This window comes from Bos grunniens, chromosome 14, assembly GCF_055505025.1.
Source record: "Bos grunniens cultivar Pamir isolate PY7600 chromosome 14, Bosgru_T2T1.0, whole genome shotgun sequence".
Taxonomy (NCBI): Eukaryota; Metazoa; Chordata; class Mammalia; order Artiodactyla; family Bovidae; genus Bos; species Bos grunniens.
In genome coordinates, this window is record NC_141178.1 from 26,331,881 (window position 1) to 26,350,307 (window position 18,427).

General features: G+C 32.5%; 1 protein-coding gene across 1 annotated transcript in view; it reads left to right on the forward strand.

Annotated features, from left to right (window-relative positions):
* EMC2 (ER membrane protein complex subunit 2) overlaps positions 1-18,427 on the forward strand; it is a 52,077-nt gene that overhangs the window by 26,307 nt on the left and 7,343 nt on the right. Inside the window, exons 6-10 of the mRNA XM_086336315.1 lie at positions 3,982-4,067; positions 4,218-4,277; positions 10,147-10,228; positions 11,010-11,120; positions 13,159-13,263. Coding sequence (XP_086192441.1) covers positions 3,982-4,067; positions 4,218-4,277; positions 10,147-10,228; positions 11,010-11,120; positions 13,159-13,263 — 444 coding nt within the window. The remainder of the gene's footprint in view (positions 1-3,981; positions 4,068-4,217; positions 4,278-10,146; positions 10,229-11,009; positions 11,121-13,158; positions 13,264-18,427) is intronic.

Below are 18,427 nucleotides of genomic sequence, written 5' to 3' on the forward strand. Positions count from 1 at the left end.
TCCTGGCTCCATTATTAAAATATCTTGTAAAATGTGGAGCACTTTTCATTTTTGACTTAAAGATCAATCTAAAGAAGAAATTCAGAAGAATTCAAAACATTGGCATATTTCATAAGATGTGAGAAAGAAATATAAATGGAAATTGATAAGCACTTAAGACTCAGTGTTTAGTCTAATGCTATTGTTTAAACTATTTTGGCATATAATTTATGTAGAGTAGACTGCACATATTTAAAGTGTATAATTTAATAAATTTTGACAATTATATACACCTGTGAAACCATCACCACAATTAAGATAGTGAACAGAATCATCGTCTAAAGTTTTCTTTGCCCCTTCTGATTTTTATATTCATATATATATGAATATATGTAAATATTGTTTCTTGTAGTACATAATTAAATTACAAACAATTTTATCCTTTTGGGTCTTTGTGAGACAGGCCCAGAACATTGTTTATCCTGGGACTAATTATTCCCCAATAGGTCTATCTTAGTACTCTATCCACTGTCCTAGGAATCATGGCGGAGAAGGCAATGGCACCCCACTCCAGTACTCTTGCCTGGAAAATCCCATGGATGGAGGAGCCTGGTAGGCTGCAGTCCATGGGGTCGCTAAGAGTCGGACACGACTGAGCGACTTCACTTTCACTTTTTCACTTTCATGCATTGGAGAAGGAAATGGCAACCCACTCCAGTGTTCTTGCCTGGAGAATCCCAGGGGCAGGAGAGCCTGATGGGCTGACGTCTGTGGGGTCACACAGAGTCGGACACGACTGAAGTGACAGCAGCAGCAGCAGCAGGAATCATGGCATTTTCCAGTCTGGCTGGTAGAAAGACACTGTTCCCAGCCTTGTGTGAGCTCTGGGGCACTTTTCCCACTAAATGTTTCTCTTAGATATTTTCTTGGCATTTGACGTTTCCTCGTACACATGCACTGATCAGTACTGATCAGTACTAATCACTACTCCAGGGGATCAGTATTCTCGTAAACATGCGCCCATCAGTACATAAGTACTGAGTACTTAAGGGGAACCCTTGAGATTCAAAGGAAATCTCTTTAGAGTCTTATATATTTTTCTTTCTTTTCTTGTACTCTGCCCCATGAACTCTAGCGTGTTGATCTTCTTGGACTCTTGAGTGCTTTCTGAACTCATGGATTCGTCTGGGCTCAACCTGGTTTTCTTTTCTTGCACAGCACCCTTGAAACTCTCAAAGCAGTTGAACCAGGGCAATAAAAATAAGGCTCACCTTGTTCGTTTCTGCCTGTCAGGAATCTCTCTCTCTTTTTTTTTGCCTTTTGTCCTCTGCCTTAAAAATAGTTGTTACATATATATTTATATATAGTTACAGTTGGCATTTTCAGGCAAGAGGATAAAACTGCTCCCTGTTACTCCATCTTGGCTGGAAGTGAAATCCCTGCTTAGTAGTCTTTTTAAATGATCTTGATAAGTGAAGTTTTTTGTTTTCCAAAATGTTATATTATTTTTCTGTAGAAGGACTATTGTGTGTGAATTAATGATATATTGTTGCCTGTATGATGCTGATTGCCATGTAGGTTTTTCTTTAAACTGTCATGTGTAGTTTCATTTAAGAAGACTGATTTTACATAGTTGAATAGTTACTACTTAAAAGTTTGCTTTTAACCTTAGAATACTAGGAGATAGAATACTGTATCTTAGGTTTAGAGTGGTTTAGCAATATATTGCTTATATAGTAGAGATTTGGGAGCATGTTTCCCAAATTGATTAATAAAACCTTATATTTTAAGTCTTTGCTTGTACTTCACTGAGGTGTTTATAAGGTGGAAAACTCTTTAGTTTTTAAAATAGACTATTAAAAAGTTAATACCAATTTTATTTGTCTTACATTATTTTAAAATTGTAGTATTCCACCTACTACCAATATCTGTTCAAAATAATAGTAACAAATTAATTTGTAATATCTCAGTTTTTTTCAGGAACTCTAATCAATGAATCTAGAATGGTAATGAGAAATTTGAGATCCCTACTTCTCATCTTTCCTCTCTTGATGCATTTAGGTTGTTTAAACCTCTGTTTTCCGTTTATGAAAGGGTTTTTTATTTTGTTTTAAAGGCATTTAAAAATATTAATTATCTATGAAACACTAGTAATGCTTTGTAAACAGTATTCGACAAAATGCTGCTGTCCTAAAACTTTGGTGTGTGTTCAACAGGAGAGACATGATTCTGTTGTCAAATCACTGAGAAAAAGTTAGTATTAGATGTATTTTTTAAAAAATGAAACTCATTTGTGAATAATGGTATCCATTACAGAGTTCATACCACATCTCTTACTATGACTATAGAAGTACTGGTTCCTATTCATGTTTGTAGTTTGACTTTTTGTCTCTTATTTACGGAATTTGAATGCAGTATTTTCAACAGGTTTCACTGCATCTGTTCAAAATCATTTTAACTGGCAAAGATCCAAGGACTGGGGCAAGTTACTTTTAGAGCTTCACTTTTACTTTCCTTCTGTATTCTTTATGAATTGAGTGTATTTATTATGGTCCTTTCATTGTTGTAAATAGTAAAATTATTTAAAAAAATATTGCTTACTGTGCGGCAGGCATTGTGGTAGGCCTTCAATATGAGCTGTGTAATCAAGGATATATATTTTTAACAGATGTGTTTTTTTAATTACCAAAATATTATTATCACTATTATTATAAATATGGCTCTTGGTTTTATTTATTGGAAGTCTCTTATTAATTTTATCTGATGTTTTTTTACTTTCAGTTTTTCAGAAAGTCCACCTTTCCACCCCAGGACAGATAGCTCTTTTGATCTAAGGAGGCTTCATTCATTTTACTTTCCTTGTCTGTATCTTGTGGAGTGTGTGTTATTTAAAAGAATGACAGTCATGTTCATAATTAATAAGCCTAATTTAGCCCTAATTATAGTGTGTTTTATTCTTTAGCCTTCTGCATTAAACAGAGATAAAGGGGATGTAAATTTAATAATTCACACAGTACCCTCCAGTCTCTGATTGTTCACTGTGGCCCCAAACATAAAGTCTTGATTATACACAATGCTGCCTTTGCTCCTGAGTTCTTCCTAATATTCAATGTCCTCCCTCCATATAGTTTTCTCTTCTGCTTTCTTTATGTCTACTTGCATTTTGTATTTCAGTTCAGGTATCACATCTGGAACCCTCTTTGGTGTCTTTCCACCTCTTCCCCTCAGGCTATATTAGGATCTCTTCTATGTTGTCACAACATCCTAGGTACCTCTATCATTGTCTTTTTATTTGATGTATCTTTCTGTTATCAGACTTAACTCCCAAAAGGAATTATCTGTTCCTTTTTTAATTCTTATTTTCACTGTCTAGCACAGTACCTGGCAAACAACAGATGTTCATTATGTGTTTGATTAATGTGTAAATAAATGGCATTTATTTTTCTATTTATATTTGAAAAGCTTTAAGGTGCAAGTTTTAAATGTTTGGTGTATTATAAAAAATATTTCTTTCAGAACCCATTTTATTTTTTGAAAGACTTTTAGCTAGATTTTTCTCTTAAAATTGTGAAAAAAGTTATTAGAGGCCATATTTGTATAATGACATTCAAGTGGCCACAGTAAGATTATTTTCTAATCTCCACTATCCCTCTATCTCTTAAGATACAGATCTTATGAATGAGACAGAGTAAAGGACTTTAGGCTGGATAAAGATTAAGATTCCCTGCTGGCTTGTAATTATCAGAATCTGGAAGGTTATTTATTTGAATGAAATGATGCATATATTGTATACATCAAAAGTAAAGCACATGTGATTGTTAGAGGAATGTTTGAACTCACCAGTGGGATGTCATGGGGTATGTTTATAAACTCCCACTAAGCAGTAGTTCTACAATGGAATTTCATTGGCATTGAGATAATAATTTGCACAGTCAAATTACCTTCTTTACAAAAACCCAGGGAATCATGAAGGCCTAATCCTTTATTAATGTCAACCCACAGGCTGCAAGAAAGCGTAAGATTGCCATTCGAAAAGCCCAGGGGAAAAATGTGGAGGCCATTCGGGAACTGAATGAGTATCTGGAACAGTGAGTGTCTTACAAGAGGATTGTGTTTTGTTATTCTGATAAATCTTTTTTAATTAAAATGGAATTTGCATTTGATTTCCTTTTTGCTTCCATGCTGTTCATTTACCGAATATCTACACATTTATTTTTTTTTCCCTTTACTCTCACCAGATTTGTTGGAGACCAAGAAGCCTGGCATGAACTTGCAGAACTTTATATCAATGAACATGAGTAAGTCATTAAACACATAAAATTTTGCTAGGAAATGCAATTTTCATCACTGTGTAAGTTCAGGAGTTATAGTAGTTTCTGAAGGATCGGTGAGAAGATGTGAATTGTGTCAAATTAACAAAATAAATAAAAAAACAAATTGACAGTTTGTTGGTTATAATATGTGAATTGTTTTAAGTAGGTCGTTGTGTTTTGCTAAATTATTTTTATTTGGGAAGTAAGTTTTCTTTTAAATCCAGATGGCATTCTTTGAAATTAGAAAGGCATGTATTTGCTGAGCTAAGGTTATTTATAGTGAATGAAAATTGTGAATTTTTAGAATTTAAATTGTTCTTATATACAAAGAGTATTATACTCCCTGCTGTTTAAAAATTCTGTCAATTGTATGCATTTATTAGCCTTAGCATGAAGAGAATCAACTCTTCCAAAGTAGAAGCGTTCTGTTGCCTGGGTAAAAAACCAAGAATAATCAAGAATGTTGAATGTTGTAGGAACTTGCTTATTGGATATTTAATGTTTTTGTTAGCTTTTTTTTTATTGCTGCAGTGACAGGAGGAAATCCCAGTGTGAGAGGATTAGCCCAGTCTTAGTGCAAGTTTTCTAATATCACAGCATTAATGCTAACCTCTATCTGGAGGCAGGTTTTTTTTTTTCCCCCCTTAGTTCTGAGTCTGAAGTATATCAGATTGTTTCTTTCATCCCTTTTGAGAGAATAGAATCAGATTCTCATGCGCATATTCTTATTGTGCATGAATACTTAGAATACTTAACCTCATTCTCATAGTACAAAATAGCTGACACAGGAAATAAAATCAAATGAAGACACTTGTCTGTTGCCTTTGTTCAGGGCTATATGTGTATGTAAAAGGAAGAGTTAAGGTAGTTATATGTATAATTCTAATAAAAGTGGGAGCCAAAATAAAAGTAATAGCTGTCATTTAATGAATGTGTACTGTATTCTGGGAACCATTTTTCAGTTCTGTTATACATGCTAGCTATCAGATGTTCTTTGTTTTTTAATAGGAAGTTATTTCCTGAATCATGTTAAGTATACATATGGGGATGTTTATATGATCATTCATGTAAATGTACTTAGATTTCTCTTATATATATAAGAGTGGTAGTGTATTTGGTTAAATGGTCATGTTTCTACTTTTCATTGTTTTAAAGTCAACATTTATATTGTTGATAAGTTCAGTTGGTAAGTCACGTCTGACTCTTTTGAGACCCCATGGACTGCATCATGCCAGGCTCCTCTGTCTTCCACTATTTCCCAGAGTTTGCTCAAATTCATGTCCATTGAGTCAGTGGTGATATATAACCATTTAAATAACATGAACTGAATTTTTGGAGTGCAGTAAAAAAAAAAATTAACAGTGGTTTTAATCTGTTCCTAAAGCAGATGGTAGTTATTTATATTTTTGTGCCTTTTGAAGATTTTGTGATTAAAACCATTTACAGAAATTTCAAAGCATCAAGGAAATTTTTTCTTTAAAGAAGTACCTAATACAGAAAATTTGGAAAACCCAATAAAGAATAAAGACAAAGACAAAAATCATGTGTAATTGCATCATCCTAAATTAACTACAGTTTATATTTGATATTTTCCCTTCAATATCCCTTGAAATAGAAACAATTATCTTTTGTAGCTTACAATTTTCACTTAGTTATATATTATCAAAAATTCCTTATCAGAGAAAATATTCTACAATGTGATTTTAATATTATTCCATCTTATTAATTAACCCTGGTATTCCTAATTTCCTAGTAAAATATAGTAATGCTGTACTATCTTCATTTTATTCTATTTGTTTTTAAGAAGTAAAATGTTATTTATAGATTACATGATTGCCAATTTAGAAAATTCTACAGAGTCTACAAAAAAGTCACTAGAACTAATGAGTATAGTAAACCTGCAGATAAGATATCACTTATATAAAAATCATATTTGTAAATACTGGCAACAAACAGTTGTAGTTTTAAATTAAAAGAAAGCATTCATAATAGCATAAAACACTTTGAAACATATATATTTTTTTAATGTAAATTGTGTGCTGAAAACTACAAAACATTAATTAAAAAAATTAAAGAGCACATAAATAATACCAAATTCATAAATTGGAAACTCAGCATTGTTTTGTTTTTAATTGAAGTGTAGTTGATTTACAGTGTTAGTTTCAGCTATATAGCATAGTGATTCAGTTATACATACATGTAATGGTTGTCTTTATTTTTAGTTGTTTCCTTGGGCTAAATTCCTCAAAGTAGAATTACTTGATTAAATGATATATGCATTTTTTAGTGATTTTGATAAATTGTTCCTAGGTGTTCACTAGAAAGGTAGTATTAATTTACTCTCACAGCAGAGTTATTAGAGTGTCCCCATAACAACAGTGGGTACTGTTGTTCTTTTTAATCTTTGCAGATTTTAATAGCTGAAAATTGGTTACACTTTTTTTAGGAGCTCTTTATATAAATGATATGAGCTAATACTAATTTTTTTAACTTATAGAAACTTTATATTTTTAGATGGCTAGATATATCAATTTATATTGCTTTCAGGTTTTCTATCCTCTAAGAACCATATAAATATATTCTCTTTTTTTTTCTACTTCTTTATCAGTTTTACTTTTTTGGATGTATTTGAAATATTTTGATAGTTCTTAAATAGGTTATACTGTATTTTTAACCTATCACTAAATTTATTATTTGCTTCATCTTATAATAGCCACATTCAGTTTTGCTTTGTTTTGGGTCTCTAAAGAGTTTATTGAGATATTGTTGGATAGAATCTTGGAAGAATCACCAGAAGTCAAGAGATACAAAGACAGAACAACATCTGAAAAGTAATTTCTTTTTATGGGAAATGATAATTATGTTCTGCATATCCTTTTGTCTTGTGTTACAAAGCTCCTTTTGATCTTGAAGCTAGTTACTTACAAAATGATTGTTTATTTTTTCCAGTTGAACATTTAGAAGGAAAATTTTAGATTTAGGGTGAGTGAAAATAAATATGTTAATATGTTTTGAAGCTATTTGAAAATTAGAATGTTCACTTAATTCATTTAATTTGTTTCAGCAAGTCATTGTGGTAGGTAGGATGTTTTTGGTAGAAGTGGTAAGTTATTGTCAGATATCAGTTTACCACAGTTTTATGCACACAGTGGCAAAAATGTAGCAAATTAGGAATTGCTTGATACATTTAACATTTTGACATTCTTTTCTGCATATTAATAGTTATAGTAAATCACAGGCAGATTGCTAATCTAGATCTAGACTTTTTTACTCAAAAAAGATTTCCACAGTAGGATGTTAATCTCAGTCTGTTCAGTGTTTTTATAGAGAAAAGGGGATATAAATTTCTGCCACATACATTTTTAATATCTTTAAGTTGCTTTTATTTAAATTTGCTTCTGATTTATAAATTCTAGATACAGTTATTCCACTGGTATATATCACACTGGTTGATCATATTGAGACACTTTTCTAAATATAAAAAATTAGTTATAATTTTTGCCTTAATCCCAACAGTACATTATAAACATAATTGTGTATTTTGAACAAAGATACTGAATTTTTTTTTAATGTGATTTGTTGTTAAAACTGGCTATCAGCAAGGAGCAGTTTTTAAAAGTTAATTATGAATGTCATTATTGTAGCTCTAGCTTTACTGTAAGATTCTATAACAAAGGGAATCATCAAGATCTTGTAAGGAAAAAATCATAATACTGATAAAGCAGTCTAGGAGCAAATACTGTAGCCTATACATATGCTTTTGTGTGGAACAGAAGAACTTCACAAACACTTTAGTTACTGACTCTAATGTAGTAATAACAGTGGTTATTCTATTTTAAATGGATTCTCATTATTTTACTTCTCTAAATCTTAATTTCATTGAATTGTTGTATATAATAAATTAATATAAGTATTTGGGATGGTCAATACCATCTGGATGATACATACCATCCTTGGGAGAATTTTGAAAATAGTCATCACTTAAATCACTTTCTTATGGCTCAGTACTCTTGGGCACTGCTGCCTGAGAAAAACTGGATTAGGCCATTTCTTGCTCTTTCCAGCTCTAAGTTTATTTCATTCTATACTTTATCTGCAAAATTTATTTGATTTTACATTTTGTAAAACTGGGGTAAGGTATCCCCTCCTTGTATGTGATGTTAATACTAAATAATTTTTAACAAAAATATATTGGCATTACTTTTTAATTAAAAACTCCTGTATACCCATTTTATGTTACTTAATGCTATGTAAGAATCAAGAGTCACAATTTTGCTCAACCATTTAAGTCTCTGAGAACATTTGTTCTTAGCATTAATATGAATTTTTGGTGTACCCTAGTTAAAGGAACACATTTAGAAGGGAATTATCTTTTTGATGAACTTGAGTGTTTAAGGTAGACTTCCTCTTCTATACAGTGATGAATAAATATCAGATTGATAGTCACAATACTTTTGTTCTAGACGTTTATTCAGTTGTTTGTTCAGTGATTGTATAGCTATCATACATTAAGAACTAATACTAGATTTGGGGCATAAAAATGAAAAGGGTTAAATAGCAATGTGATCTTTCATGAGAATTATCTTTGAATAAGATCTTTAATAAATCTAAAATGCTATTATTTGGGGAGATCATTTGGGGAGGGTGTTTTTGGTTCCTTTATCCCTTTGGGTTTGATTGCTATATCCCTTTTTATGTTACCATTGACATATTCTTAACTACCATTACCACCACAATTTTTCATTGTAGTGTGTAGTGCATATAGGCAGTATGCTTAGTAGTTGAGAGTATAGGTTTTCTGCTTATTTCCTAAGGTATTGGTGGAATTAAATGAGTTAATATTTGTAACAGCCAGAGAAGTACATGATACATAATAAACACATAAAAACAGTTAGCTATTATTAGTTTTGCACATGTGAAAAAACAGCCTACATATTTTGAAAAGTGAGTATATCAGACATTAGTGTAAAATAGGTACCTTTTTATATTGACAAATGTCAAAATTAATTTTAGTATCCTTTTATCTGTTACAATGTCATCACTTCCTCACTGGGACTAAATCTTATAATACCTGTGTTCTTTAGAATTTCCTTTAAATAATAAGGATATTTACATGACCTAAACATATAAAATACATTAAAGGGTAAATTATAGTCATGTAGGATAAAGCAACCCACTCCAGTGTTCTTGCCTGCAGAATCCCAGGGACAGGGGAGCCTGGAGGGCTGCCATCTATGGGGTCGCACAGAGTCAGACACGACTGAAGCGACTTAGCAGCAGCAGCAGCACCAGGATAAAGCTATTTTTCCAGAGCTCTTTGTGGCAATTTTTTCTTTAGGTGTTTTAGTAAAGATTTTGTTTCTCTGCCACATGATTAAGTAGTAGTAGAGTGCATATCAAAACCACTGACTTGAATAGGTTGGTAATGTCTGTGAAAGATTTTTAATGAATAGAGAATATCTAATAAAATGTTTATTTCCTCACCATACTTTAGCTATTTGAATATTAAATTATCAGTGGATGTCTGAAACTTATTTTATGTATAAACTGATCCAGGATCTTGAAGACTATGTTGTTAGTAATGTTTGAATGTCATTGTAGTGACCCAGTTTTTAAAATGTAATGTCTTTTGATCATAGACTGCTTCAGGATTTAAGCTTCTGTTTATCCATTTCATTAAAAAAAAAAGTGATATTAAAAAAATTTAAAAAGTGATATTATTTGTATTTACAAGTTCAAGATAAGTACTTTATTAATAAAACTTAATTTGGATAATATCACTAAAATTGTTTTAAAATCATTTTAAGGTGAAACTGACATACTATTTATGACTTTTAAAATTGGTGTTTTTCAGCTATGCTAAAGCAGCCTTTTGTTTAGAGGAGCTTATGATGACTAATCCTTACAACCACTTATACTGTCAGCAGTATGCCGAAGTAAGTGTTTCCAAAACCTAGTTGTATGTGATTTTATTTTTGTTGGTGTTGTATATTATTATGGAACTAAGAATATGTCCTTAATGTCAAGCAAGTATATAAATATTTAAGACATATTATGAAAATTGATTTGTGAAAGTAAAAGTTTTACATTGTTAATATTGTAATGGAAATACTGATTTTTCAATTAAATGCCCTTATTTAAAATAGTGAAATTCTTTTTTAATTGTGTAGTATATTCTTTTCAAATTACGAATTATGTCACACTTATCACCATTTAATGGCTTTTAAGGCATTTACAATGATTATGACTTTTACATCCATATTTTAGGAAATTTATATTACAGTCATTATTTTGGGAACTTAACTGTTAAGAATAGCAATGCAGTTGACTCCTATAAGGTTAAAAGGACTTCATTGTTAAGGAATGTCAGTGGAACTAGGAAAGGACAAGTTAGTATGAATTCTAGGTTTATAATGCTAGTATAGTAATAGAAAATATAAAGTTGTAAAGCATTTGCAAGGCTGGCTTTTTTATATTGGCAACAGTTTTTAATTTTAAAAACTACTCAGTGATCTTGATGTTCGTAGAATGGTTTTGGGAGGTAGGTTTTACTTAAAATTTAGATTAGCTCTACAACTTTAAGATGAATTCTTTTAACAGCTTGCATTTGTTTACAGAAATATCTGTTTCAGTTACTAATGTCTATGGTATGATGAAGCATGCTACATTTCAAAGTAGTAAAATAAACAGATTTCAGCACTCTGTAATTTTTAACAGGTTAAATATACCCAAGGTGGACTTGAAAATCTCGAACTTTCAAGAAAGTATTTTGCACAGGCATTGAAACTGAACAACAGAAATATGAGAGCTTTGTTTGGACTTTACATGGTGAGTTGAGGTACATGTTTAATGTTATTTTATGAAATGTCATTTAAAGTCCATTACCTGTCCAAGTTTATCACTTCTCCTTTTTTTGTGTGTATTTAATTGATAAGCATATGATGTTTTTCCTCTTGTTAATTATGAGCAACAGGTTATAAGGCAGTTATATTTTTGAATGTTAATAGAGCTTAGCTATTTGACATTTCATTGTAAATTGTCTTTTATCAGAATTTAAATCTGCCTTTGTAAAATTAAATAGTAGCGGATACAAAGCTGTGTTATGTATTTCTTGTTTTGTTATTCTTGGGTTTATGCCCAACATTGTATTAATTTTCTTAAATTATAATTGTTTGATATATTTTTAAATAAAAGATATATTAGAAGTAAAATTTCTAGTGCCAAATTAAAACTTTTTTTTATGGTATAGACAAACAGTTTGGAAATTATTTATGGCAGGCATGTAATTAAACATTTCTTATGTTTATGTATGCCAAATGATGAGCTTAGAAAAAGTCAATTAATAATAGCTATGGGAAATAGAGGAAGAATTTACTGAACTTCAAAATTAAATAAAATGAGCTTCTTTCTACAGTCAGAAAGACTATAAAAATAAACTTCATTAATAGGCCAGTTCTTTGAAATTTTAATTTATTTTAGTCTTTTCATGGACTTTTGGATGAATGTTTTGTTGAAGCCTAGTGAAAAAGAATTGATTGTAGAAATGAAGGCAGGAAGAAACATAAATGAAATAATTTTCAGCAAAGAAATGGCAAAATAGAATTATAAAACAGTTAAAAGGACTTTCAAAAAAACTACTTCTGGATGCTACCAGTGCCAGTTATAGTAGCTTGCAGATACAATATGGTAGCAATGTCTATTTTTACCAAATACATTAAATGCTAATTTAAAAAAATAGGTAATGAATTATTAAATAGTAAAAGTACATAGTACTTTATGTGTCAGGCTCTGTTATGAGCTCTGTTTTTTATTGTAAATTATTAAATTCTCACATCAACTATTTGAGAAGGTACATTATTATTAATATTACCATTTCATGGAAAGTGAAATTAAGACACAGAGCATTCTGATTAATTTGCCCAAGGTTGAACACAAGGTACTAAAAGATTGAGCTGGGATTCCAGTTCAGGCAGTTGACTCCAGAGACATTTTCTTAACTACTGCATTTGCTTACATTCATACCGAAAAGGTAACATTAAAGACATAAAAGTTTAAAAATCAGATTTTGGCATATAAATTCCTTTAGTGACAGAGAAGAAGACAGGAGGAAAAAGCTTATAGCATAGGCTAGGTCTAAAAGAAACCACAATGAACAGATCCTCTTAAGACATAAGATATATTTAAGCATAAGATAAAAGTTAAATCTTTCTCTTACCAGAAATACATACAATTAAAAATTAGAATATGATTATGAGGTTTTACAGATTCTTTCATGGATCCCAAAGTACCAGTCCTTTGTTTAAATACAGTTTTTAAAAAGGAAAGGGTGAGTTTAATTGGTTATGGAACACAGTTTGGAAACTGTTGGTATAGTGAAAACAGAAATAGGTTGGAAGTGATGATCTCTTTGTTTCTAAGACTTTTATTAACTTACTTTAAGTCAGTTTACTCCTTTTGGACTTCATTGTTTTTCACATGTTAATGTAGGAAGTTGGATTAAATTGTTTTTGAGGTTCCTTATGTTAATAGTAATTCTATAATTCTGAAATAGAAAAACTGAAGTAATTCAGTAATAAGAAATTATAACAGTAAAATCCTGTAGTATTTAAGTGATAATGAAATTTTACCTTCCAGAGTGGTGGTAGATAACTAATAAAATAATTTTAGATGTTATTTAAGCTATCAGTTCATTGGATTATTCTGTTTGAAAATATGTTTTCATTTGTAAACACTAATTTATTCAACTTTGCATTAAAAACTACACAATTTAAAAAACTCTTAATTATTAGCCCATTGCAACCTTTTGATTGTCTTGGCTACATAAAAGGAATAAAATTGTTTTTAATGTTTTTTTGTTTGCTTTTAGTCTGCAAGTCATATTGCTTCTAATCCAAAAGCAAGTGCAAAAACAAAAAAAGACAACATGAAATATGCTAGTTGGGCAGCCAGTCAAATAAACAAAGCTTATCAGGTTAGTACTAATAATTTTATATTATCCCATAGGTCAGTTAATGTATTTCTTAGTTGTTTATTTTTCCATAAGCTATAAATCCAGGTATCTATCATTGAACTTTTATACTTTTGGGTCTTTAGCAAATGTGTTTTAACTATGTAAATTAACTGGTAGGATCACATATTTTTTTCCTCAAAAGGAGTTTGTTACTGTTATGATCCCATAAAGAGCCTTATCATCTCAGCAATTCTGCATTTGGCAGATAAAAAGTAATTCAAAAAATCCAGAAAGGATAAATAAATTGCATGATGCATTTCAGAGGCAGATTGGGTATGTGAATTTATAATCAGAGATAACTCAAATAATAAAAACGGAGGAAGGAAAGCCTAAAAGTAAACTAACAAGACTACATAACAAAATTTATGTACTCTGCTTCCAGTCAGATCTTACCTGAAATGTCTCCACACGTTTCTTAGTTTTCTGAAGCTCATCCCTAGGAGATTCTTCAGGAAGGATTCATGGAAAAACACTTGTACTTATATCTTGCATATTCGTATTTTATCCATCTATAGTCTATATTTGAAGGCCAGTTTGACTTCTTTACATCCTTTGGCTATTAAATACATTTACCTAAGTATTAAACATGTTGTTCTGTTTTTATTTACTTATTTAGGGTAAAATATTGCTGTCAAAGCAAGTTTGATGCCATCCTGATGACTTGAACCTATCGTCTGATTTTTGAAGGGAATTTTTTATCTTTAAAATCCAGTAATTTTACTGTAATAACGTTTGGTTGGTTATTCTTGAGTCAGTTTCCCCAAATATACTGTAAACCTTTTTACTATTTGGATTCATTCCTCTTAATTTGAGAAAAGTTGCTTTTCTAGAATAATTATTTTGAATTATTTTGCTTGATTGCTTAAGTTTTCTTTTTCAGGTTTCCAATTATAAGTTCACTGGATCTCCTTTCCCACTTCCTATATTATTCCTCTTTTTTTTTTTTTTAATATTTCTGTCATTTCCCGTGTTTTATTCTCTTCTTTTTCTTCATAGTAATTTTTTATAGAGTTCATATTCTTTTTGTTTTCTACATTTAAATAAGATAGTTTTTCTGGGCTATTAAGAGATTGTTTTTATGGTGTAAGGGGAGTTGGAGATAGGACAGGATAATTTTCCCAGCTTGGCCTTTATATACTTTCTCTTTGAAACAGAGAACTCACATATGACCTTTGTATACATCCAGTCTTTCTTAGAACTAGGTCTGGTTCATAATGATATTTCTGGCTTCAGCCTTTCTCTACCCCTGTTGGTCTTCAGGTCTTGAATTTTGAGGTGTTGTTCTCAGTTTTAAATGTTACATTTTGTTGTTGTTTCTCCTGGGATTTGCTCCCCCTGAGTGTTACTACCTCCCAGCTTCCCCTTCTCCCCTTATTTGGATCATCTCTCCCTCTTAACTTCAGTGTTTCTGACCTGTTCAATTTGGTTTCAGTTTCAGAAGTTTTCCTTCAGTATGAAGTTTTTTACCTTCCGGAAGAGGGTGTTTGCTGGATATTTCAGGGACTTTGAGGTCTTAGGCCATTATTGATAGATTTGTTTAGTGTCATATTTGCATGCAGTTTTTTTATACTTTGATTTGGAGGCTTTGAGACTGTCCTGATTTTACAAACCATTTGCTGATTCATCAGTTCATATTCTGGAGAAGGCAATGGCAACCCACTCCAGTACTCTTGCCTGGAAAATCCCATGAACCAAGGAGCCTGGTGGACTGCAGTCCATGGGGTCACTAAGAGTCGGACACGACTGAGCAACTTCACTTTCACGCATTGGAGAAGGAAATGGCAGCCCACTCCAGTGTTCTTGCCTGGAGAATCCCAGGGATGGGGGAGCCTGGGGGGCTACCGTCTATGGGGTTGCACAGAATTGGACATAACTGAAGTGACTTAGCAGCAGCAGCAGTTCATATTCTTTTCATTTCTGTGGCTTATAGAATACTAAGGTGTCCTCTTTTGCATCCTCTTGTGCCTCCCACATAGCTGTTGAGCTTTTGTAGGTCCCACTACTATCAGTAATATTAATATATTAATAACAACCTTTTAGGGTTTTGAAGAATTGCTATATATATATATACACACACATATATATGTATATATATATGTTTTTTTTTTTAAAGATGTCTTTTTTTGGAATTGTTTCTTGTTATTTTGGTTTAGTTTTGGTGTTCTTTGTTTTTGTACTCTTGACTGGGGAGACTAAAACAATTTCAGTTCAGTCGCTCAGTCGTGTCCGACTCTTCGCGACCCCGTGAATCGCAGCACGCCAGGCCTCCCTGTCCATCACCAACTCCCGGAGTTCACTCAGACTCATGTCCATTGAGTCAGTGATGCCATCCAGCCATCTCATCCTCTGCCGTCCCCTTCTCCTCCTGCCCCCAATCCCTCCCAGCATCAGAGTCTTTTCCAATGAGTCAACTCTTCGCATGAGGTGGCCAAAGTACTGGAGTTTCAGCTTCAGCATCATTCCTTCCAAAGAAATCCCAGGGCTGATCTCCTTCAGAATGGACTGGTTGGATCTCCTTGCAGTCCAAGGGACTCTCAAGAGTCTTCTCCAACACCACAGTTCAAAAGCATCGATTCTTCGGTGCTCAGCCTTCTTCACAGTCTAACTCTCACATCCATACATAACCACAGGAAAAACAAATTTAAATTTAAAACAATGTATTGCCCTGCAATAACACTATTTAGTCACCTTTATATAGTTTTATTATATATAATAAAACTGTTGGCATATTGCAAGTCAGAATATTTATAAGTATTAGCTAGGCTGTGCTTCTTCAAATGGAGGTTGAGATAGCTCAGATCTGTAATGGGGTTCCACACAGAGTAGGCTTAGGCAGGGGAGTATGAGGCAGGGAGGGAGGGGTAGTTTGTGATTTAAAAATAAGACTTGGATAAAATGAAAATAATAGTATGCGAACTACATCGTTGTTTTTAAGATATTTTTGGGAAACAACTAGCTGCTCAGTGCTTTTTTTTTTACATGGTATGACTATATTTCTAAAATAAATTTTTATTAAATTATAACATACGTAGGAAAAAAAACCCAAGTCACAAAGGTGCATTCTGATGAATTACACAAGTCAATGTATCCAGACAATAAATAGAAACATTATATCACCCTAAACCTTTATGATAGCTTTTTTCAAATTCTACTTCTGTCCCTCTCAAAAGTATGAATTTTTAATCCCATAGTCTTGGCTTTTTTTGAACTTTGTGGAATCAGACACTGTGTACATATTTTGTCTGGCCTATTTCACTATTTATGAGATTTATTTTAAGTGTGTAGTTCATTCATTTTCATTGTAGTTTATTGTATGACCATACTGTATTTAGTCAGCTGTTGATAGACATTTGGATTATTTCTTGTTTGGGGCTATTATGAATGACACTGCACTGATACTGCTGTGCAAATCTCTTGGAGTATATGTACAAGTATTTCTGATGGGTGTATACCTTTGAGTGAAATACTGAGTCATAGGATGTACATATATCTAAATGAAGTAGATAAAGCTTGTTTTCCAGGTTACTTGTTTATAGTCCCATCAGCAGTGTTTGAGAGTTCTCATAGTTGCACATTCTCACCAACACTTCCTTCTGTTAGGTTTTGTAATTAGTCATTATGATGTATGTGTAGTGGTATCTTGATCTTATTTCATATCTCCCTGATGACCAGTGAGGTTGAATACTTTTTCATATTTTTATGGTTGTTTGGATATCTTCTTTTATGAAGTCTATGTTTTCCATTGGGTTATGATTTTTTATCTTGTTTTTTTTTAGCGTTTTGATTTATGGGCCTTTTGTTCCTTATATGTGTCAAACAGTTCAGTTCAGTCACGCAGTTGTGTCCGACTCTTTGCAACCCCATGAATCGAAGTTTGCCAGACCTCCCTGTCCATCACCAACTCCCGGAGTTCACCCAAACTCATGTGCGTTGAATCGGTGATGCCATCCAGCCATCTCATCCTCTGTCGTCCCCTTCTCCTCCTGCCCCCAATCCCTCCCAGCATCAGAGTCTTTTCCAATGAATCAGCTCTTCGCATGAGGTGGCCAAAGTACTGGAGTTTCAGCTTTAGCATCATTCCTTCCAAAGAACACCCAGGACTGATCTCCTTTAGGACTGGTTGGATCTCCTTGCAGTCCAAGAGACTCTCAAGAGTCTTCTCCAACACCACAGTTCAAAAGCATCAATTCTTGAGTGCTCTGCTTTCTTCACAGTCCAACTCTCACATCCATACATGACCACTGGAAAATGTAGCATATCTTTTTAACTCTTTTGTTGCAGTCAGTCTCAAATGATTTTGATGAAAAAAGTTCTGAAGATTATCTTCTACATAATCATTTCCTTTATGGTTTGTGCTTTTTGTATTCTGTTTAAGAAATTATTTGCTAATGATCATAAAGATAATCCTGTGTGTTTTTGGAGTTTTTTTTCTCCTACTTTTCACATTAAGATCTACAGTCATTTTGGAATTGATTTTTACATATGATGTAAAAATAGGGGTCAGTTTCCTCCTATGCAGCTTTCCAGTATTTTTATCTCTGTTTTCTGTCATTGAGTCCCATTCTGTTGAAGCTAGTACCTTATAATAGTTGAGAGAGAACACAGATGCTAGATCTGTATCTTCTGGCTTCAGAGTTTTTCTCTGACATTTATTAGTTATGTGGCCTTGGACAAATTACATGCCATCTCAGGGCCTAGCTTTTCATCTGCAAGATGGGCATAATAAAAGTTTTCTAAGTATTAAAGGATTTGAAACATATGTTTCACCATATCACAGTTACACACACTGTATTGTGCTTACTAATTGCATGCTCTAAGTTCACTTTATCTCAGTTACATTAACAGTAACAACCATAACAGTAAACAGAAAGTTTATTGTAAGATAGGTACTTTTCCTATTTTACAAATGAGGAAATTAAGGCAAACTGAGACAATCTGACTCCAAATTTGATGTTCATAATGGCCACGATGTACTACTGCCTTTATAGAGAAGTATCAGGTGTAAATGTTTCTGAAGCTGCAGTTATTGTTTCCATTCCCTTTTCGTTTATTTTCTCATGTGAGCAAGATGACATCCTGCCTTCACTTGGTTTTCTGTTTCAAGCCCAGAGCTCTCCATAGTAAC